The 22,415-nt window shown below is 44.1% G+C and overlaps 1 protein-coding gene and 1 long non-coding RNA gene across 2 annotated transcripts; one reads left to right on the top strand and one right to left on the bottom strand.

Moving 5' to 3' along the window:
* Positions 1–40: 40 nt before the first annotated feature.
* LOC135254603 (general vesicular transport factor p115-like) lies at positions 41–15,123 on the top strand. The gene is made up of 25 exons (XM_064334907.1): positions 41–316; positions 2,769–2,855; positions 3,341–3,405; positions 3,530–3,606; positions 4,048–4,059; positions 5,037–5,137; positions 5,399–5,501; positions 6,004–6,059; positions 6,259–6,379; positions 6,595–6,773; positions 7,074–7,214; positions 7,386–7,474; positions 7,570–7,728; positions 8,265–8,481; positions 9,796–9,906; positions 10,206–10,324; positions 10,884–11,065; positions 11,392–11,513; positions 11,651–11,789; positions 12,140–12,303; positions 12,627–12,692; positions 12,872–12,967; positions 13,395–13,487; positions 13,755–13,970; positions 14,244–15,123. The coding sequence occupies exons 1-25, from the start codon at positions 251–253 to the stop codon at positions 14,358–14,360; spliced, it is 2,898 nt and encodes a 965-aa protein (XP_064190977.1). The 5' UTR covers positions 41–250; the 3' UTR covers positions 14,361–15,123.
* Positions 15,124–17,436: 2,313 nt separating this feature from the next.
* LOC135254604 (uncharacterized) lies at positions 17,437–19,056 on the bottom strand. The gene is made up of 3 exons (XR_010329926.1): positions 18,432–19,056; positions 18,051–18,107; positions 17,437–17,498 (listed from the first exon to the last, which is right to left on the bottom strand). It is a non-coding gene; the product is annotated as an uncharacterized LOC135254604 (long non-coding RNA).
* Between the last annotated feature and the right edge of the window lie 3,359 nt (positions 19,057–22,415).

The raw sequence follows: 22,415 nt of genomic DNA, 5'->3' as shown, positions 1-22,415 counted from the left end.
GAAAAGACGATAATGGCCCTATTGGGCTTCCAGACTCCCTGTCATCCTGCATCGGTGAGCCACGTTTCGCCACGTCTCCGCGCTTGCGCGGTTTATGTTGGTGCTGTTCCGGGGTCGATCGAGGCGGCTGTACAGTAAACCCAATAACACTCTGTACACAATAAGGACTATATGCTACACACGTAGAATAACAATATTTACTAAATTAAACTGCTGAAAATCTATAGCATTTCATAAAGAGAAGGACAAGATGAATTTTTTCAGGGGAGTGATGGGCGGACAGCCGGCGGGTCCACAGCCCTCTGGTGCAGAGACGGTAAGTTGTACCTGAATATGTAAACACGTAAAGCATATTTCTTGTAATTTAGACTGAGATATCCATGTCCCGTATTGTATCGGTTACGAAATGAAACGATATGCAGCGTGACAGTTCAACAATGGTCTAATGGCATTTCCCCCCAAATAGATATTGCAGTGAAGCTCGATAATTAGGTGCGTGTTTGCTAGCAACTTAGTTTTGAATAGCACACCAACCAGGGTACAGTAATTGGACAAAGGTGCCCCCTGCCCTTTTAGCGTATGTATTCATGGCCATAGAAATAAGATCAGATGTTAGCTAACGGCAGGTACACAGCCACAAACTAGAGTTACATTGGTTGCTACCATGTTATTATGCAACGCTCCAGTATGTCAGTTCAGAGCTGCATCTAAAATTGAACAGCCAGAATAGCTAGCCAGCTAGCAATGCTACTTATTTGAATTAGGCTAACAATATTCCAGGTAGTCTGTTAATTATTTAGTAGCCAACGCGTTCCCAATTAGTTCTGATGGATGTGACAAACATTACTAAATTGTAGCCCCTGCGCCTTTGTAATTATTTTGTTTTCGTCGTTGAGATGCAACGTTAGCCTAAATATTTGAGTTAAACCAAGGGGCACGCTCTCTGTAATCTATTTTGTCGGGTTCAACCTGACACAGTACTCTCAGATTTATGGAGAGAACCAACTGGAAGTAAATGATTGATGTGCTCGAGTCTCCTTTGCGATGCACAGTATCAGTGTGTTATTATGACAAATTATGATTTTCAGTATAGCCCGTCAATATTAACGTTACGAGCTCACATTTATGTTTTATATTTCCGCCGTTTTAGATTTATATTTTTTTCCATTTCAGGGCATAAGTTTATGGCTTTCCCAATAATTCCTATTTGTCATACAGCTTTTTTTTCTCAGCCAGCATTCAAAGAAAATATGCAGTTCCTTTGATTAGCAATGTGACCAGCAATGTGCAAGGATTGCAGAAGCGCTCCATATATTGATTGACTCTCCTTGTGAGCGACAGTTATGGGCCATTCAGGGCTGTGTAGCTGAGACGTCATTTATATTTAACTTTAGTCTGTTCCCTGACCCCGTTTTGTGAGACAAACTACCTTGCTTTGCATTTCTATAAATGCAAAAATGGAACACTTCTTGATACATTCCGTGGCCTAAAGTATGTGGACACCTGCACGTCACACCTATATATGTGGTTGTTGAACACCTCATTCCAAAACCATGGGGATTAATATGGAGTTGAACGTCCCTTCGCTGCTATAACAGCCTCTGTTCTTCTGAGAAGGCTTTCTACGGATTTGCTTCCATTCATCCACAAAAGCAGTAATGAGGTCGGGCACTGATATTAGACAATTAGGCCTGGCTCGCAGTTGCCGTTTCAATTCATCCCAAAGGTGTTTGTTGGGGTTGAGGTCAGGGCTCTGCAGACCAGGTAAGTTCTTCCACACCAAACTCAGCAAACCGTATCTGTATGGAGCCGGCTTTGTGCACGGGGGCATTGTGATGGTGAAACAGGAAAAAAGGGCCTTCCCCAAACTGTTGCCACAAAGCTGGAAGAACAGAAATTCTCTATCATGTCATTGTATGCTGTAGCATTAAGATTTCTCTTCAATGGAAGTGAGTCTTGCAACCAAGAACAGACACTTTTTATGCACTATGCACTTCAACACTCCGGTCCCACTCTGTGAGCTTGTGTGGCCTAGCGCTTCGCGACTGAGCAGTTGTTGCTCCTAGACGTTTCCACTTCACGACAACAGGATTTAGGCATACAGTTGATCGGAGCAGCTCTAGCAGGGTGGAAATTTGATGAACTGACTTGTTGGAATGGTGGCATCCTATGACAGTGCCACGTTGAAAGTCACTGGGCACTTCAGTATGACCCATTCTACTGCCAATGTTTGTCTATGGAGATTGCGTGGCCATATGCTTGATTTTATGCACCTGTTAGCAATGAGTGTGGCTGAGGTAGCTCAACCCACTAATTAGAAGGGGTGTCCACATACCTTTGACCATGTAGTGTAGCTACAGTCTAGCAACTCAGTTTAGTTGTAGGATATCCATGTCTATGTGCCTGTGAATTGGCAGACCACAAGGTCCAATTAATAACAGAATGCTCTGGTCGGCAATGAACCAAGATATATGAAGTGAATGTAGTACTATTGTTAGCTTCAGTAATTAATTCAGTTCTGGGCACTAACAGGCCCCTGCAGTGCCAAAGGAAACGTGAAAATCATCCTAATTGGTCAGCGAGCGGGCACCTTTGCCTCTTGTCCAGCTCATTACAGAGGTAGAAACCGCTCACCTGCTCTTAGAACTGGACGCGTTTACGCCGTCTGAAACACCGACATATCTTCAGGTTTTACTCCAGGACGCACAATGTGCTTTTAGAAGGAAGTCAGACCTGACGCTCTCTGGCTTTGGTTGTGTGTTGGACAGATTCAGAAGCTGTGCGACAGAGTGGCGTCCTCCACGCTACTGGACGACCGCAGAGACGCAGTCCGCGCGCTCAAATCCCTCTCAAAGGTACGTGCTCCACCCCCTCTGCTGCGTCTGCATGGAGACTCAGTTTAAGTGGAAGAGTGACATGTCCTTTTCCTGTTTGACTTAAAGTGTATTTGAATGGCTGCATGTGTGATGTCCCTAGTCCCTGAGGTTTTTGCCTTGAGAATTTGTTTTGTGCAGTTCGTACGTCATTTATCCAATGTATTTAGGTCACGTACATACAGGTGACCATTTGTAAGCTATGTTGTATTCATAAGATGTGTAATGTGTTTTGTTTTGGAAAAGACTGTCTGCGTCCTCGCAATATGTACTTATTGTCAGTAGAACTGAACAAATTACCCAACAGGCTCGAACAGTGTTACAGCAGTTCTGCTTGTTATAGGTTATGATCTAAGCATCTTCCCAGTTAGTCACCACTGTCTCAGCTGCCATGTCATGGAGTGGCATTTGCACCTGTAATTTGTAATTGCATTGGTGTTTATACGCTGGTCTGATTGCTTTTGCAGAAATACCGTTTGGAAGTTGGCACACAGGCAATGGGTCACTTGATTCAAATTCTACAGACTGACAGGTTTGCGCTCTTTTTTTAAAAAAAATTAAGGAGAGGGCGTCGGCCTGTGGGAGGGCTGGGCGTTTACCTGTGCGGGGTACACGTCCGTGTGTCAACCATTTTAAACTGCTTCTTATCTTTTCAGGTCGGACTCTGAAATCATTGGATACGCCTTGGATACATTATACAATGTCGTCTGTAATGACGAAGAGGAGGAACAAGGTATATTTTTGTTTGTTAGTACCAGCTATTGACGTTTTACACAGCATACCTGCTGCACAACCATTTCCAGAGTGTCAGCAGTTGCTGTGTAAAACAGCTTATCCAATATGCTGATATTAAAGCATGGTATGTAATTTCCCCCCAAAACAGTATGTAATTTACCCTTGCTGATGTGCTTGGCAAAACTAAATTTGTATTTTGGACTCATAACTGAAGTACACGCCTTACATGCTGTGTGCTGAAGTGCTTCGAAATGATGACTTGCTTTGGTCCAATTCTTAATTTTCTTAATTGTCACCATCTTTCAAGTTTCCTTCTCCCTCTATTAATAGTTTGCGGTTTGAATATGATTCTCTCCGTGTTAAAGTTAAAGGTTTTGCTTGTGTGTGTTCACGTTGTTTGCTGATATGCACTCTCTCTGTCCCATGCTTAACTCTACAGATGAATCAGAAGGTAAAATCTCTTCCCTTGCATGGTGCTCTTTAACTAGTAGCTAAAGCTGCTTGTGAAATCACTAAATACGTGGAGGTTTGGTTCAGTGTTTAGTCCTGGCATTGCTGAGCATCCAGTGACTTAAGAATACTCTGTAATATCTAACTGCATTAACCATCACTGCAGCAGTCGCTGGGTAGCACAGCTCTTCCTCGCCGCTTGCGGGTGTGTGTGTGTATGTGTGTGCAAAGTGTGCTAATGTGGTGTGGCATCTTTAGGTCTTCATGTGCGGTCTTAGAGGGTCAGGTGTATCCTGTAAGGTATTTTATAGAGCTTACCTCAGCTACAGCCCGTTCTTCAACACCTGCAGTGTAGCTTTAGGATCAGTCAAATACTATCCAGGTGTGTTATGGATCCGGTCTTCTGCCTGCTCTTTAGCACCTGCATGGCAGTCTAGGGGTCAGGTAGAGTATTACCTGTAAGGTGTGTTACAGAGCTGAGTTTAGCTACAGCGTGCCCTTCAGCACCTGCGGTGCAGTCTAAGAATCCGGAATATTCCGTGGCTATGGCATGCTCTTCTACACCTGCCCCCGTGTTGCGATGGTCCTTTTTTACTCTCTCCCCTCGTGTCTCACTGACTTTTCTTTTGTAGTTTAATCCTCACTTTGGCAACTAAGTATTGACTTAATGTTAACCGTTTCTGAACTGTGTTTAGTTTAGCTTAGCATTGGCCTTGTAGAGGTGTTTATTCATGTGTCTTGGTGAGTATCCTTGTGTTAGTTTTGGTTGTGTTGGTATGTGTTGACTGTGCGTTGTCTGTGTTCTGGTGTTGGTGTTGGTTATATCTTGGAGTGTAACCTTGTGCTTGTGTTGGTTGCGTATTGGTGGGTGTGTTAGCACTAGCTGTGTGCACCCTTGCTTTTACAGTGCTGGTTGTGTTTTGTAGCTTACCTTCATGCTGGCATTGGCTATGCATTGTGTGTGTCCTTGTGTTACAGAGGAGAACTCTCAGAAACAGACCGATGACTTGGGAGCTCAGTTCACGGACATTTTAATCAAAGAACCCGAAAACGTGACTCTTATCCTGTCCCTGCTGGAGGTAAGCTTTGTGTTTCCGAGTGAGGAAATGCGGATCTGTCACTGGGCTTCTGAGGGACTTTCACATTGTACACGTTTCGCATTGACTGCGGAGTAACAGTGATCCATGTTATGAGCTGTAGAGGTTTTTCTTGCGTCTGAGAGGATGTTACCTGTCGCGTGTTGTGTTGGTTTTGCTGTGCCGTAGCGATGTTGTGTGTTCACTCTGCCTGTTGTAGGCGTTTTATTGTGCGGTGGTAATGCGGCTTGTCTCGCGGTGCAGGAGTTTGATTTCCAGGTGCGATGGCCGGGGGTCAAGCTGCTGACATCCCTCCTGAAGAACCAGTGCGCTCAGGTGCAGGGCATCATCCTCGTCAGCCCCATGGGTATGTACTAACTGCCCCTGTAAACTGCCCCCATAAATACTGCCCCCACAAACTACCTCCGTCAACTTCCTACCAACATATACCCCCGTCAATTGCCTTTGTCAACTGCCCTCACCAACTGCCCCCTTCAACTGCCTCCATCAACTGCCCCCGTCAACTGCCCCCATCAACTCCCCCGACCAACTGTCCTCACAAACTGTCCCCGTCAACAGCCCCCACAAACTGCTCCCACCAACTTCCCCCATTGACCCCATGAGTTTGTACTTACTTCTCCAGGCCAAAGTGTTCTTTCCCTATGACACATGATAATGCTCACATCCTCCTGTTACTCAATATTTCTGTAGTCACTGTACACCCATCAGCTTGCATGTTTCTTTTTTTAATGTCTTGAGCTGGCTGCATTTTCTCCTGTTAATAGTGCAAGCGGAGTTGGCTGGGTGTGGAGCTAACCTGGGCTTTGCCTTGGCGCGTGTGTGTCTGCTTTTCCTTTTTTTCCCTGCAGGTGTCTCCAGGCTTATGGACCTTCTGGCTGACTCCAGAGAAGTCATTCGGAATGATGTAAGTGCTCGTGTTATACCACCCCAGCTAATAGCCCTTCCGTTTGGGGAAAGACAGCCCATTTTCTTGTTCTAGTGGTGTGGTCATAGTGCTGCAGGATATGCTGTCTGGACCTACCCTGTGTTTTACCAGTTTAAAACCTGACATTCCTACAGTTGTTCCTTAATGATTAATGGATGCATGTTGTTTCCCCTTATAGGGCCTGCTGCTGCTTCATCAGCTGACTAAAGGAAATGCCGCCATTCAAAAGATTGTGGCTTTTGAAAACGCCTTCGAGAGACTTCTGGATATTATCACAGAGGAGGGCACCAGTGATGGAGGTAAGCAGATTGGATCATTCCTTTTTGGAAATTCCCTAAAGATGGGGTGGAATGGTGTGATGTTGTTGTCATGGCATTGCCTAGGGAGAGAGGGGAACCTCATCGTGAAGTTTGATTCAATTTGAACTGGAATGTCAATGAATGGCTTGCAGTGCTTTATTTGGCTGTCAGTGCTGGGAGTATTGACTCCTCCCTGGTTTTGAATGTGGCCTCAGGCATTGTGGTGGAGGACTGCCTGCTGCTGTTGCTGAACCTGCTGAAGAACAACAGCTCCAACCAGAACTTCTTCAAGGAAGGCTCCTACATCCAGCGCATGAAGCCCTGGTTTGAGGTGGGGGACGACAACTCCGGCTGGTCGGCTCAGAAGGTGACCAACCTGCACCTCATGCTGCAGGTGAGTGGGGGGGGGGGGGTCTGTGTTCTGTGACGCTCGTCTGTGATGTTAGGAGTGCCATCAACCAATAGGAAAGTGAGCATTGTAGAGATCCTGACCATATGATTGTTTGTGTAGCTGGTCAGAGTGGTGGTTTGATTATTGTGTATTTGTGTGTTTTTAGCTGGTCAGAGTGGTGATTTGATTGATTGTGTATTTGTGTGTTTTTAACTGGTCAGAGTGGTGATTTGATTGTGTATCTGTGTGTTACTTGCTGGTCAGAGTGGTGATTTGATTGATTGTGTATTTGTGTGTTTCTAGCTGGTCAGAGTGATGGTTTGTCCAGTAAACTCCCCTGGAGCCACCGGCAGCTGTCAGAAGTGCATGTTCCAGTGTGGCCTCCTCCAGCAGCTCTGCACTATCCTCATGGCCACCGGTGTCCCTGCTGACATCCTCACTGAGGTAAGGGCACAAAACGCCTCCTGTGGTACATTCTCTTCTATATAATCTTTTTCCCCCTCTTCCCAAATGTGGGATGCCTGCAGCCTCTTTTTTTAAAATTTGGAACACAGAGAATTGCTGTTGGTTTTTAAATGAACTGACGTTCCTCATCTTGCTCTTTGACACCTGCAGACCATAAATACTGTATCGGAAGTCATCCGCGGTTCCCAGGCCAACCAGGACTACTTCTCGTCTGTGAACGCGCCCTCCAACCCGCCCAGGTGAGACGCCGCCTCTCCCCTCCCTCCGTTCGTTCCGCGCGTTCCGCAGCGCGGTTGAGAGGCGTTGTCATGGTGATTGCCGTGCGCGGTTGCAGGCCGGCCATCGTGGTGCTGCTGATGTCCATGGTGAACGAGCGGCAGCCCTTCGTCCTGCGCTGCGCGGTCCTGTACTGCTTCGAGTGCTTCCTGTACAAGAACCAGAAGGGCCAGGGAGAGATCGTCTCCACGCTCTTACCCTCAACCATCGATGGTGAGTACCGCCTGCTAGCGGCAAGGCTATGAACACAGCTGCCTGGGTGAGGTAGATGATGACCTCAGACGGTTGGTCATATAAAAGCTTATTTTAGAGGGGCTTTATTTTGCGTGGGATGGAATATTGGATAGCGTGAATGATGTATATAATTTGTTTGGATGTGGTGAATGATGTATATAATTCGTTTGGATAGGGTGAATGCTGTATATAAGTAGTTTGATATGGTAAATGGTGTATCTAATTAGTTTGTATGGGGTGAATGATGTATGTAATTAGTTTGAATGGGATGAATGGTATATATAATTAGTTTGGATGGGGTGAATGGTGTTATGTATTTGATTATGTTTAAATTTGGATGGGTGATGATATATGTAATATTTATTAATTAGTATTGGATGGGGTGATGATGGTTTGGTATGTTAACTCATTTGGATGGTGTGAATATGTATTATAGATGTATTTTGGTTGATGGGGTTACTGGGTGTATGTAACTCATTTGGATGGTGTGAATGATGTATAATGGTTAGGCTGGGTAAGTACCGGGTTGCTTCAGGACTCGATCCGCGGGCAGCTGCTGTGCGGGGGTCTGTTCTCGGCGGACTCGCTGTCTAACTGGTGCGCGGCGGTGGCGCTGGCCCACGCCCTGCAGGACAACCTGACCCAGAAGGAGCAGCTCCTGCGGGTGCAGCTGGCCACCAGCCTGGGGAACCCGCCCGTGTCCCTGCTGCAGCAGTGCACCAACATCCTGTCCCAGGTACGGGGCTGGGGGCCTGTGGTGCAGTTGGGGGGCTCGTCGTTAGCCATCTGTTCCCATGTGTGAGCGGTTTGGGGTCGGGGCAACGTGCACAAAGGGTTTGTGGGAAGAGATAATAATGGACGCCAGTGGAGAATCCTCTGGTAGGACAGTAATTGGGAGCTGAACAGGTTGAATTGACCACCTGTGTGAGGGGGCAGGAGCGTCTTCCCCCTGTAGGAGATATAGCTCTGCAGGCAGTCTGCTGGAGAACCACAGACAGTGTTTGAGCGATGAATCTCAGCTGTGTGCCGTTGTGATTTTCAGGGTGATAAGATCACCAGGAGGGTGAGTAGGCGGTTGGTTGTTGTTGGCTGGGGGGTGTGGCTTCTCTGTGTTGCGCTGTGTCGCGTCGTGTTGTGCCGTAGACTGACATGGCTGTCTCGGCTAAAGCTCTGGACTGATCACTCCGCAGCCCTCCGTCGAAATATTCAAACTTAAACTGCTTTTTTTACCCCGGCGGCCATGTTGCAAAACGGCCTGGAAATCAGACTTACGACTGAGGTTGTGGGTTCGATTCCCAGTTAAAGCGCCTTTGTACCCGTTAGTTACAGTAGATGCTTTACTTGTTCTGCTTCAATAAAATATACAGCTTACAAATGGATTTGTAAGTCACTCGATAAGAGCATCTTCTTATTATTATTGTTGGGGCACTGAGGATTTGTGGGTTGAATACTGATTAATCCCGTTGCTGTGTCAGTTATTTGGCTTATGGTCCTTATCTCTTTAAGGCTGTTTAATGGGTCATTAGTCATGTGAGTAGTGAGGTCAGAGATATGTTCTAACTCCTGTGATTATCCAGTATGGAGTTTTGGGGACACTGTAAATTATTTAGGTCATTTTTCCACATTAAGGGGAAATGCGTTGGTCATCTTTACATTAAACAATATTTTTGTGTTTAATACATAATTTTCCTGGTGTTGAATTAGTTTTGGTTGTAATGATCCCATTAAAATCACCGCCTGGTAATTTTCTAATCTTTACTAAGAATATTCTTGGTGTTGGAAATTAACCATATTAATTGCTAATGGGTGTGCAGTGTTTTTTGATCATATTATTGAATTAAAAATGTGTAATGCGCTGTGTTTGGTGAATACATCAAAACCAAGCGGACGCTGTGGCCCTCCGGGACTGCAGTTTGACACCAGTCCTCTAGAGCACACCACTCACCCTCTGCAGTCCTCTGCACTTGCCTCAGTTGACCAGGGGGTGGAGCCAGCGGGCTTGAAAAGCAGTGTAAGCAGATGTTTGCTTGTTTGTTTGTTTGTGTTTCAGGGCAGCAAGGTGCAGACGAGGGTGGGGCTGCTCATTCTCCTGTGCACGTGGATCAGCAGCTGCCCCATCGCCGTCACCCACTTCCTGCACAACCAGGACAACATCCCCTTCGTATCCTTCTGCTCGATCAGTCAGTTCCCCACAAAGTCTCTGGTCTTCATCTCCAGAAGCATGAATTCTACCACGCTCAAACCTATACTACAAGGGACATTCAGTAAAAGCAAAAGAAATTATATTTTCGAAATGATTTTCACTGAAACGTTTTCTGGCCATCCAAGACACTTGTATTTTGTAGAAAAAAAGATAATAATAGATCATTTTTCTGCGGGCACTTTGGAGGATATGGAGCCGAGTATCTGATTGGTCCATGCAGAGGCTGTAAATGCGATTCCTTAGCGTGTGTCCCGCAGCTGACGGGCCAGATCTCTGAGAACCTGGGGGAGGACGAGCGCCTGGTGCAGGGACTGTGTGCCCTCCTGCTGGGAATCTGCATCTACTACAACGACAACTCGCTGGAGAACTACACCAAGTATGGCCGCCCCCACCTGCCGCCGCCCGCTCCCCGCCTCACGCCCGTTTCAAAAGCCTGAGGCTAGCGTCGCGCGCAATGTCTCGCCTGAAGATATTAGCACAGAATTGCATGCGGTACACAAAGGAAAAAGTGCAGTGCTAGCCTGAGCTGGAGCAAGCGTCTCCGCTGCATGCTTCCTTCAGTGCTCTAAAATCAATTTTGTGACTTAAATTTTAACAAACTGTGGTCCTCTAATTATCTCGCCTGTATGTTGTCTCCTCGTTAGTGTATTTCTACTTTGTTCCCTATGTGTTGTATCTTTCTTAGCATTGAGAGAATTTCAAGGTGACTCAAGTTGACTGTTCATTCTGTTAAGACGCACCACACTTCCCCTCTCATCTAGAACATAGTCTTACACTTTATTTTCAGCATTACGATTATGAGGGGCAACAGGCTTTTGCAGGGCATTATGGGAGATGTAGTCCGGTGCCTTCCTTTCCTGATATCCGGGTTGCATCTTTGGTATTTTTTTTTTTCCTGATGCTGAGCATGGTGTGATTCTGCTTGCCCTCCTCAGGGAGAAGCTGAAGCAGCTGATAGAGAAGAGGATTGGGAAGGAGAACTTTGTGGAGAAGCTGAGCTCCATTAACAAGCACGAGCTGTACTCTCGGGCTGCTCAGAAGCCCCAGCCGGCCTGCACCAGTCCGGAGCAGATGCTGTTCGACCACGAATTCACCAAACTGGTTAAAGACCTGGAGGGTGAGAGCACTGCCTCCAATCCCACTATAACTCACCTTTACCTTTACCTCAGTCTCAATCGCCCCTCAACCACTAGTCTAATACTACAGCAGCCATTTGTACTGAGCAGGCCATTGGGATGTGCATCAGGATGTGATGTAGCTTTCATTCTTGGACAAGTATAAATCGCAATATTAAGGTGATGTTAAGAAAAGCCTGATTTAAAATGTAGGAAGCTTTCAGTGTTTCCATGAGAGGTTTAAGTGTATGTAACGTGAGGAGTTATCTGGTCCTGATGTGCTGTGTGTGTGTGTGTGTGTGTGTGTGTGTGCGTGTCGGTCCTGCAGGTGTTATTACCAAAGCTGTACACAAGTCCAGCGAGGAGGAGAAGAAAGAGGAAGAAGTGAAGAAGACTCTGGAGCAGCACGACAGCATCGTCACCCAGTATAAGGACCTGATCAGGGAGCAGGTATACCCTCTGCTGTTCCCGCAGGTTAACCCCCCGTGGTGATGCTCGCTGTGCGGACTGACCCATGTAAACCCCCCCCACCCCCACCCCCACCCCCGGGGCGCTGCTCGCGGACTGACCCCTGTGTCTCCTCGCAGGACACGCAGATAAACGAGCTCAAGGAGCAGGTGTCCTCCATCACCTCCAGGAACGAGCAGCTGCAGGCCACAGTCACCCAGCAGCTGGCCCAGATCCAGCAGCACAGGGACCAGTACAACATCCTCAAGCTCAAGTTAGGTAGGCGCGGTTATGCCTTCCTTAACCACCTTATCATGGGTTCTGAGCCCGATCCGGGAGGGCTGCGGGGTCCTTACAATCAGCAACAGATGTGTGTTTGGTGTTCTTGTTATGAGGTTTTGGTGTTTAGATTATGTGGGTTTGATGTTCAGGTAATGGGGTTTTGGTGTTCCGGTAAAGAGGTTTTGGTGCTCAGGTTATGTGGTTTTGGTGTTCAGGTAATGGGGATTCGGTGTTCAGGTAAATATGTTTTGGTGCTCAGGTTATGCGGTTTTGGTGTTCAGGTAATGGGGATTCGGTGTTCAGGTAAAGATGTTTCGGTGCTCAGGTTATGCGGTTTCCGTGTTCAGGTAATGACAGCCAGCAGCCGGTTGGCCAGGGCGAAGGAGCCCAGATAAACGGGCTCCAGGGGGAGGAGCTGAGCCAGCTGAGGGTGGAGTTAGAGGATCTGCGCAGCCAGCACGCGCAGCTACAGGTCCAGCTGTCGGAGAAGGAGTCGGTCATCGCGAGTCTGGTGAGTGTGTTGGAGTCGACATCCAACTTCTGCACGCTGCACTTAGGGTTCTACCGAGAATGAACTGTCTTTCTGGACGATGCGTAATAAAAGAATAGGAAATTGTGACTGGGTTCAAATTGATAGCTTATTGAGCTTTTATTAATAGCATTTGCGGAAATGATCTAAGTATTGAGTTTAAAAATGACTGGACGCATGTAATTGTTACATAATGACATAATACTCATTAATATGTTTTGGTGACCAGTAACAAGTGTCAATTGCTGTGCTGAGTAAAATGTTGACTGTGTTCAACAATAAGTGTTCATTTCTGTGTTGAGTAGAGGTCAGAGGGGACTCGAGCAGTACAAGCTGTTCCTGGAGAGTCTGACAGTCCAGAACTTCTGAAGGTAAATGTGAGATAGTAACAAATGTGACTGCTCCTCTTTTTTTAAATGGCTAAACCGAAAACAACTCTTCCGGTATTGTACATAAAACTGATATCTGTTATGAATGAGGTGTGTTACCTTGATGGTAAAGGCCAGGGCTGTGTTTTTGAAAAAATACATTTCATGGTCACTTTTAACAGGAAGTGGAGTCTTTAAGGAGCCAGGTTGAGACACAGTCAGCAGAGATCAGGCGGCTACAGTCTGAAAGAGAGGAGCTTCAGCTCAACGCCTCTGTGGTGAGGATGACTATAACGGCCGTAATGTACGATGAAGTGGAACAGGATGGCCATGCAGGCTAGAATGTGTTTCTCTGGAAGACAGGAAAAATTGTAATATTATATAATAAATGAATATTATTGGGTTTTCTCTGTAAGAATGCTATAATGTTATACGTTAATATAACGTGTATATATTTGCCCCTAACCGTGGATGTTGCAGGTTTATGTCCTGAATATATCTGCTGGTTACGCATCATTTGTACTTGTTATCATGTATGCCATTTCGGAAGCCACTCTGGATAAGAGTGTCTTTTAATGTGATTTCAGGTGTAATGTTCCTATATAATGCCTCGTAATGTTAAGTAACTGTGTTTCTTTTTGGAGGAGGGCTGTAAAGTAATGCGGTCTGATGACTAAAGTTGCGTGTGTTTTTTTTCTCTTGCAGGCCTCTGCTCCGGTGCTTTCCGGGGACGCCACGCAGATGAGCGAGCTGGAGAAGCGACTCTCCGCCCAGAACACGGAGACGGAGAAACTACAGGTCTGAACGCCGTCGACAGCCTCGAGCGACCGACGCCATTAGCGCCGTACCGTACCGCTGCTCCAGACAGCATCATCTTCTGTGTTTTGCCGAACTTTGCCGTGGTCCTTCATTATTAGCAATAATGCAGTAATGCAGTTGCGTACGGAAAGCATTTACCCTGGTTTTTCATGCCCGGCAATTGGATCTCAACAAGGCTCTTGCCGCCTCGCTGTTTTTTTTCTTGTGGAAGTGATCGTCACGGTAACCTCTCTTCCCGTTGCGCAGGAGGAGGTGAAGAGGCTGTCGGAATCGCAGAGCAGCCTGGAGCAGCAGCTAGCGACCGCTAACAGCACGGTGGCCATCCTGCAGACGGAGAAGAGCAAGCTCCAGCAGGAAGTGGCCGAGTCCAAAAAGGAGCAAGACGATCTCCTCATGCTGCTGGCCGATCAAGACCAGAAGATCCTGTCGCTGAAGCAGAGGCTCAAGGACCTGGGAGAGTCTGTAAGTCTATTCCCCGCTGATGCAGAAAACGAATCTGGCCAATCAGAGTCTTGCAGGGCAACTAACTCTGCAACATGGATACTTTTTATTGGATGCCAGTCAGTTAACCAAATTGAGTTCAGTGCATGGCAGGCAGATCCAAAGAGGCCTACTTCACAGTGAGCTTGTACTACGGCCTGTGTGGAAAATTGTACAATCATCATTAGCTAATCATTTTCATAGCAGTTATTCTTGATTATTTCACCATGTCACCGTATGATAATCTGCTTACAGATTGAAGATGAGGATGACTTGGATTCCAAGGACCAGTTTGATGATGATGATGATGATGAGGAGGATGACGACGAAGATGACGAAGATGAAGAAGAAGAGGACGACGACGAAGCATAGAGAAGATTTGGGAGACTAAAGACATTACTGCACCTTGTAAAGCTAAGACACTACTAGAGAAACGGAAAGGGAAATTGGTCCTTTCATGTCTTACCCTAGACTAAATTTTAATGTTCAGCTTTTATGTTAGGCAAAGGACAAGCAAGTTTCACACAGTAAGCAAACCCAAAGACCCATGTGTTTAGAGTTTTTCATTTTTGGCTGTTTCTCTTGCGAGACAGTGAGCACTCTGATTAATTGCTGGCACTAGTTATTACACTAGTTCCGTGGCCTATGTCAAAAGCTTTTAACACTTTGCCCTGTGTGTAGTTTCTAATTCATTTCAGATGGGGGTGGGCGGAGGGGGTTTGGAATCGGTGGTGAAATAGCCCCAGTGTTAAGGCAAGCCTGGAGTCTGCACATGCCCTGTGATATGAGGACGCATTTTCATTCACGGAGGAACCGATTGAGGCTTGCCTGCTCCCGAAAGCTCCCACGCACAGTCGTGCACCTGCACACGCCCCACGCTGAGTACCTCGGCAACCGACCATGTGTTCTGGGGCGAAATCCGCCTGCTGCTTGTCAAATTTGGGGGAAGGTGTGGGGGGGTTGGGGGGGGCCTGCAGCTTTTCTTATTCAACAGTGATCTCCGATTCAGCAAACTGACGAGGAAATATTTTTGCAAGTTTGTTTGGCTCCGACGTCAAGATATATGTATGATTTTGTATCATATGTCGCATCTACGCTGTCTGGAAAATAAAGAAGTACTTGTGTAGGCAAAGGAGTGTGAGTACTGAAACCTGAATGATTCAGTGTAATAAGTCCTCCATCCCAGCTCTTCGTCTGGGGTTTTTCTGTTCTTTAAAGGGATACATCACTTTCTAGGGTCTCATATGATCAGTTTTAGCTTATGTTTTTGGTAGGCCCAGACAGTTTTTATCCATGATGAAGGATATTTGAGATATTTAAAGAAGTTTCTCATGGCTTGCTGGCTTTACTGTGGCGATTGTATGTCATTCGGGGGGTTTTTGGACTAAAGCAAGAAAATACATGTCAGGTCGCTCCAACGGAGCTTGTTCTGTGGTTTTACGTTTCCATAAACCAGTCAATGCCCTGTACCTATGACTGTCAAGGTTATAGGTCTTTGGAAACATTTCTAAATATCAAAAATATCATTCATTGCATGTGTGAACTACGTTGGCCAGTACAAAAACATACATTAGATACAAAATAATGTCAAAACACAGATTTTTTTTTTTTTTTTTTTTTTGCTCGTATACTTTTTATCATTTGTTCAGTAATTGCTACTTTCAAGATAATAAAGTTTCCCCTTCAACTACAACGAATGAAGAATACTTTTGGATTAGTCATACCAACCCATGAAATGGAAACTCCAGTTGTCAGTGTGGTGAAGCAAACCCTCATATTATTCATTCGCATGAAAGCATACTCTGAACTTTGACGAAGCGAAACCTGATTTTATAGACACAATGGAATGTATATTGTATATGCTGGAGTTATTGTTTGTATGGGTTATATCTTGAATATCAGATGCACAATTATATGGATGTTTGAGACAGAAAATACCGTGTATTACAATGAATGGAGTCATTTTCTGTCTATTTTGTAACTTTGTTGGTTATCAGAATGAATGGATCACAAGCGTTGCCTTCACCCGAAACATGCAGAACATTACACTGCTTGTGTTCTGAGACAGCATGCATAGACGAACATTCAGACAGCCACACGTCTTTTAATTATTTTGCACATGATTTTTAAACCTCCAACAACTTTAAAGATCTGTTCTGAAACCAAATCCGTTCTGATTAGGTGGTTGAATGGCAACACCCACAGTGAGCGCTGTAGCAATGTGCTGCATACCTGGAGTGGTACACCTAACTTTACACAAGATTGCATCTCCTGTAGCAGTCGAGACCATTTTTTACTAGATGGGGGAGGCTGTCCTCCATCACCTGCGCCAATTACTTTGAGCCCACAGCAGATACCGTGTTTGAGTAGAAGAGCATTTAACCAAGGGTGGTAAGATAACATGGACCCACGGTGGATTTGATTGGTCACCTCCAAAAACGTAAGGGGGCTCACATCCAATCTGGTGCGGAGACATCTTGGTGAACACGGACTTTCTCGTCTTGTAACGAAAGGGGGACTAGGGCTGTAAACACGCACTGATGATACCGTGAAGTGTCAGCGTTAAATATCCTGCTACGTTCGCTAATGTTCGGCCCTGTTGAAGTTCCTGAAAAGATGTCCGCCCACGGGAGAATATCTAAAAGGTTAATAAACACGGAAAAGCATCACCAGTGTCATTGAGGGACCATAGAGGTTCCACCATAGACGTTTCATAGCTAAGTTCCGAGGAATGCTTGAGTGAGAGACAGAACAGCTGCTGAGGGTAGATTGTGGGAAAGAGTGTTGGAATGGAAAAGCCCTTTCTTTTTTTTTACAATGTGTGTGAAATATCATAGTTAGGCTGTGGTATCGTTTGACCATTGGGAGTTTGGTGCTTGGATCAGTGAAATATTACATAAAATTATTGTAATAATAATTTTGTCCTGTAGTGGGAGCTAGTGTCCTTCAGTTGCATTATCTATTTCTTTCTTGCCTATAATCTCAAATAATTATGGGGAAAAATGGCCCCATTCTCTCAGTATATCTATCTGTCAATTAAAAGCACAATGGTAGTAAACCTTTTGGTCAGTAAAGAGTTTTATTTAGGATAAAAGGTAACAAACAAAACATGAATTTAAAAAGTTGTATTGAGAAAGTCCGAGGTCAGAATGATCAAGTGGTGAGGATGAGGCTGGTCACCCCCCCCCCCTCCCCCCCAATCCCCCTCCCCTTCATGATAACAGGAAAAAGACAGTTTTCGCAAAAATGTGGAGGGTGCCACAAACGGTTGACTGCCCTTTGAGGGCCGTGGCGCAGAGGGGGGCGGAGCGTCTCAGTCAGCGAGTCGCCTCCTGCTCCTCAGGTGAGCAGTGGCGACGGCGCAGATCATGCCCAGCTGGCCGCAGCCCAGCACGGCGACATACAGCGGGTAGAAAATGGCACCGCCCGGGCCACTGTGGTTAGTTGGACCGCCCGAGCTGCTGTGGTTAGCTGGACCGATTGAGCCGCTGTGGTTCGCTGGAACTGGAGCTGCAGCACACACAGAGAGAGAGAGAGAGAGAGAGAGAGAGAGAGAGATCTGCCAACTTTGTTCTAGAAAAAGGAAGGCCTAGTTCCTCAAATTTGCTCTGACCTGGGTTAAGGTGCTTTCAAAATTTCATGCCCCTCAATCCCAAAATGTATTGCATAAGGAACTTAAACCTAACTCTGCTTTAACTCCTGGTCATTTTGATCAAGGCTCTGATCTTGACCTTTGTTACAACTGTGTGCAAGTGCTTTTAGAAATTATTTTTTAATAATTGTCCTTTTATTAATTAAAGTATTTATTTTATATGTATTTATTATTAGTGGTATTACTATTATTAGTTTTAATTTATTATTTTCATTTATTTTTACTTTTTTTAAACTTTTGTTGCTTTAATGTATTCTGTAATCTCAGTACCATTGTAAATGAGGGCTCGTTCCCTCCAAGAATTAAATAAAAGTTGATTGACTGACTGTTAGAATAACATATATTTATATGTATAACTGTTTGTGTAATATATATATAACTGTATATCCTGGGTATGGTGAAAATGTTACCTCTTTCACAGCCCCCACAAACTTTAGTTACAGGTTGGGTTGCTGAGTCAGCAGGGTCTATAAACAATGAGTTAAAACAAAGATATGAAGTTACTGCCAAATGAATTATTTGGCCACTTTATTAGGTACACATCATCATTATTACATTACATTTATTTGGTAGACACTTTTATCCAAAGCATCGTACAATAGGTGCATACCGACAGTCATTGCAACAACTACAAAACACAGGTCCGAAAAGTACAACACTCTTCATGTAACAGTTATCCAAAGCCATGAACACATTAAGTCCAGTTCACACAGTAAACATAGGCTAGGTCAGAAAGTTATGGTAAATCAAACTAGGACTTAATCATAGGACTGGGATTTACTAGGATTTACCACTTGCTCGTTAGCACAAATAGCCTGCTCCTCCAAATAGCAAATCATGTTGCTGGAACTCAATATACATAGCACTCAGACATGGTGAAGTGGTTCAACTGTTAGACTGACCAGCCGCCTATTTTCAACACAGCGTGGGTTACTTTGCCTAAAAAGGAGCGTGCACAGTGGGGAATCTGTAAATCTGGGTAAATACATTTGTATGCAGGAGAAAGGAACGTTTCTGCTTTCTAAATGAACCAACGTCCATTAAAACAGGATCTGTCACACACCACCAATGGAAAGCCAATGCGGCAGTGAAACCAGCTACATTGTTAAAATAATTACTCCTGCCAATATAGCATAAGTGGGTCATTGCCCTTTTGCAGATTTAAGTGTTGGTCAATGAGTTTTGAGCCATTTGGTTGGATCTGAGCACTACCTCCATCATGTTTCACAGATGAGCCGGGTGCTTTGGATCAAGAGACTTTCCTTTCTTTTTCCCACACTTTTCTCTTTCCATCACTTTGATGCAGGTTACTACAAAACTCATCTGATCTTAGTTTGTTCCAGAACTCCACAAGTTCTTTTTTAAGGACTTTTATTTATTTATTTTTTAAACAAACTTTAACCTGGGCTTTCTTTTCTTCAGCTTACATGGTTAATCTTGTAAACCTGAGTGTATGCTGTATATTTAACTTTATGGTAGTTTTTGCATGTCTATGCCTTCATCCTGGAGAGTGTTCGTCACAATTGAAAGCATTCTTCAGTCATCCAGTTGTCTTCCATGACTACCAGTTGTTTGCGTATTGATCGAACCTTCTATCGTTAATGAAACACAACAGTTGATCTTGATACGAAACAGTTTGGCCATGTTTCTGCAACATTTTCTCTTTTCAGCATGATGGATGATTACAGAATTGACACTCTTATTTTATTACATTAACTTGCACCATAGCATGCTTTTAGGACTGTTTGTCACTTCAGGATCATAGAGTAAACTCAACTATCGAAAAAAAAACCGTCTCTAGATGCTGTGCTCCAGACACCTGGAATTCCTTTATAACAAACTCAGAAGCTAGATACTTAAGTATCTCGAAATTCAAAAATCAAAATTATACATAATTTGGTTAGCCTAAATTGTGAATTTTTTAAGTAGTTTTCATTTATGTTGTTACCTTTTAATGGCTGTTTTAAATTACCACATGCTTAGTTTTTTAAAAAATCTTAAATAATTATGTATTTACCAAACATTGTACTACTTATTTTTCTTAATTTGCTGTATTTTATGTGTACATTTATCACATCTGCCCTCAATGTGTCTACAAGCTTAAATAAAGGTTGCAATTAATTAAACAGCTGAGCAGCCAAATGTCCAGTTTTGGTCCCCCAAAATGTATAAAATGTATAAAAATATTAATAACGCGGCTGCAGTTTCTAGACGATTCGTTCTCTATAGATTCAAATACCTGCAAATTAAAGCTGACAGTCTGCACTTTTAACATCATGTTCATTGTTTCTTATCAAATGCAATGTGCTGGAATACAGAACCAAAACCATGTGCGTTTGGTGTGTGTATGTGATTCATTTGCGGTTAAATGAAACACGTTACAATTAGGTAGTCTGAGATAAGCGAAACAGTGCTTACATATCGTATATCATCATGCAAATTGTCATGAACATTTTCCAAACGAATAGATAGACTACATTCAATACGTTAATTTAGAAACAATAACTTACCCAGAAGTTGGGTTCCTTTTCCAAACTGTAGAGTGCGACCCTCTTTCCCCGTGCAATAATACAGCGCATAATCATCCTCTTTTATGTCCGTAACCGTCAGGGCGATTGATCGATTTGAAATGACTCCGACGAAACGATGGCTTTGTTGAAGGACAACAAGAATTTTACCGTCATCATCAAGTTTTGCGACCAGAAGAACGCTGGGGATTTGACCGGGTCCATGTCTCAGCCAGGTAATCTCAAAGTGGTATGAGATAGTACAGTCAAATTTCACAGTGTCTCCCAGATTAACTTTCCTCTGGACTATCGTTTCCAGAGACTCCTTCATGAAGCTAAATACTGAAACGGCAACAGCAAAGAAAGAAATAAAGAAAGAAATAGCTATCAGTGTTATTATTATTATTATTATTATTATTATTATTATTATATCTGAACAAGTAAACCCAACTGAAGACTCACCAAAGAGTGAAATAATACAAGAGAATCGCATTCTAAGATGACTTCGACTCCGATGCCGCTGGCTATGAGACTGCCGCTCTATCACACTATATGATTTACAATGTTTTTTTTACGTTCTTTACGAAAGACGTCTTTCCGTCCGGGACTTTCTGTTTTGAAGTGGCCCTGTAAGTGGTTGCTTTCTGGCCAACAGGAAGTATATTTCCTGTTGAGTTTCCATTGACATCTTTTGCTTTACGTAAAGGTCTACACAGAAGCGCAAATTATGTAGACCTTGAAGCACAATATTTACAGCCAATCGGATTTATTTGATATGTAGCAGTCCAAACACTATGTGGAAAAATGTTTGACACTTATGCAGCATTAAAAAAATTGGTTCGGAGAAAATGTTGGAACCACGAGGTGTAAAATATCATACATGTTATTTTAATTTTAAGAGGACAAAAAGCAATTTTAAGACATTGTGAGTCACGATGAGAACGTGGAGAAATATAGTCTCAGCCCTCTTATTTCAGTACAATCAAAGAAGCTTTTCAAAGAGGAAATTGCCCACCCCACCCCCAAAACATATTCACACACACACACACACACACACACACACACACTTCTAAGCTTATTGAGAGGTCTGTGGTAAGAAGCAGGCCACAACTCTGTGTCAGCTCACAAAACCCAGGTAAACAGAAGAGTTGGTTTTTAGGTGCAACCTGAAATAGACTGTAGGCATGGACACACATCACATACATAGTATACAGATGTGCAAGGCAGGGCTTCTTAACATGGCTTTTACTGTTTTTTTTACACAAGCAATACCTGTTGCATTTGTTGCATACAAAGACAAGACCTGGCACCCAATACACAAGGCATTTCAGCATTGTAATGTACCTACAATTCAGACATTGCCAACCTCATGACAGGGCTGTCCAACTGGCAACACAGTGGCCAATTGCAGCCCACCATACACATAACTTGTGCTCTTTGAGAGATATAAATCTCAACAAAAACACATTTTAAGCATGCAAAAACGCCACGTTACTCACATGTGCAAAGCACTGTCTATAAGCCATTAATTACTTGCAAAATCTAGGCCAATCGTTAAAAGTATTATCACAGGCGAAGTTGAGGCAAAGTTACAACAAAAGATATTGGCTAGTTCAGCTCACACAAATGAAACAAGTTTTGCATTAAATTGTTTAAAAGTCAACAGTAATGCGTGTGCTCGGGCATGGGGTGAAGAATGAGTGCCCCTCCTAGGGGGGTGGTCTATATGATTAGTTCTTTCCAGTGGTCCACCCCCCCATTTCTCTCTCGCCAGGTCTTTGTTTTTCCGATAGTCCACCAGAACGCCGTCCTGGAGGAGGTTCTGAATCCTCCTCTGGAGAGTGACCAGGTCCACTGCTGTTTTTTGGTAGACATTGATGTTCCTCGTCTCCCACAGGACCTGCTTGATGTATCTTTAATAGTTTTTTGTTCACATTTTACATTTAAAACACATTCCTTTTTAAAAGATCAAAAGGAAACAGAAAACACATAGACCTTCACATAATTTACAAAACAAGAAAACACTCAAAAGAAAAAACATTATTTACAAATCAATAATACATACCGCCATACTAACACTCACCGAGACAATAATTGTTTTAAGACATTTTTTACATAAAATTTACATTTTTAAGATAAAAAACAACAATGCGTGTGCTCGGGAATGGGGTGAAAAGCGGGTGCCCCTCCTAGAGGGGTGGACTATATGATCAGTTCTTTCCAGCGGTCCATGCCCCATTTCTCTCTCGCTGCTTGATGGTATTAGAT

Source organism: Anguilla rostrata, chromosome 5 (genome assembly GCF_018555375.3).
Source record: "Anguilla rostrata isolate EN2019 chromosome 5, ASM1855537v3, whole genome shotgun sequence".
Classification (NCBI taxonomy): domain Eukaryota; kingdom Metazoa; phylum Chordata; class Actinopteri; order Anguilliformes; family Anguillidae; genus Anguilla; species Anguilla rostrata.
Note: the sequence above shows the minus strand (reverse complement) of the source record. Positions and strands in the feature narration are given on the sequence as shown.

Excerpts from the sequence above, each read along its gene's own strand:
- LOC135254603 (XM_064334907.1), top strand. The coding sequence starts at position 251 with ATGAATTTTTTCAGGGGAGTGATGGGCGGACAGCCGGCGGGTCCACAG. Across the intron at positions 9,907-10,205 it reads ACCAGGACAACATCCCCTTC|CTGACGGGCCAGATCTCTGA; the intron begins GTATCCTTCTGC and ends TGTGTCCCGCAG. Across the intron at positions 13,971-14,243 it reads TCAAGGACCTGGGAGAGTCT|ATTGAAGATGAGGATGACTT; the intron begins GTAAGTCTATTC and ends ATCTGCTTACAG.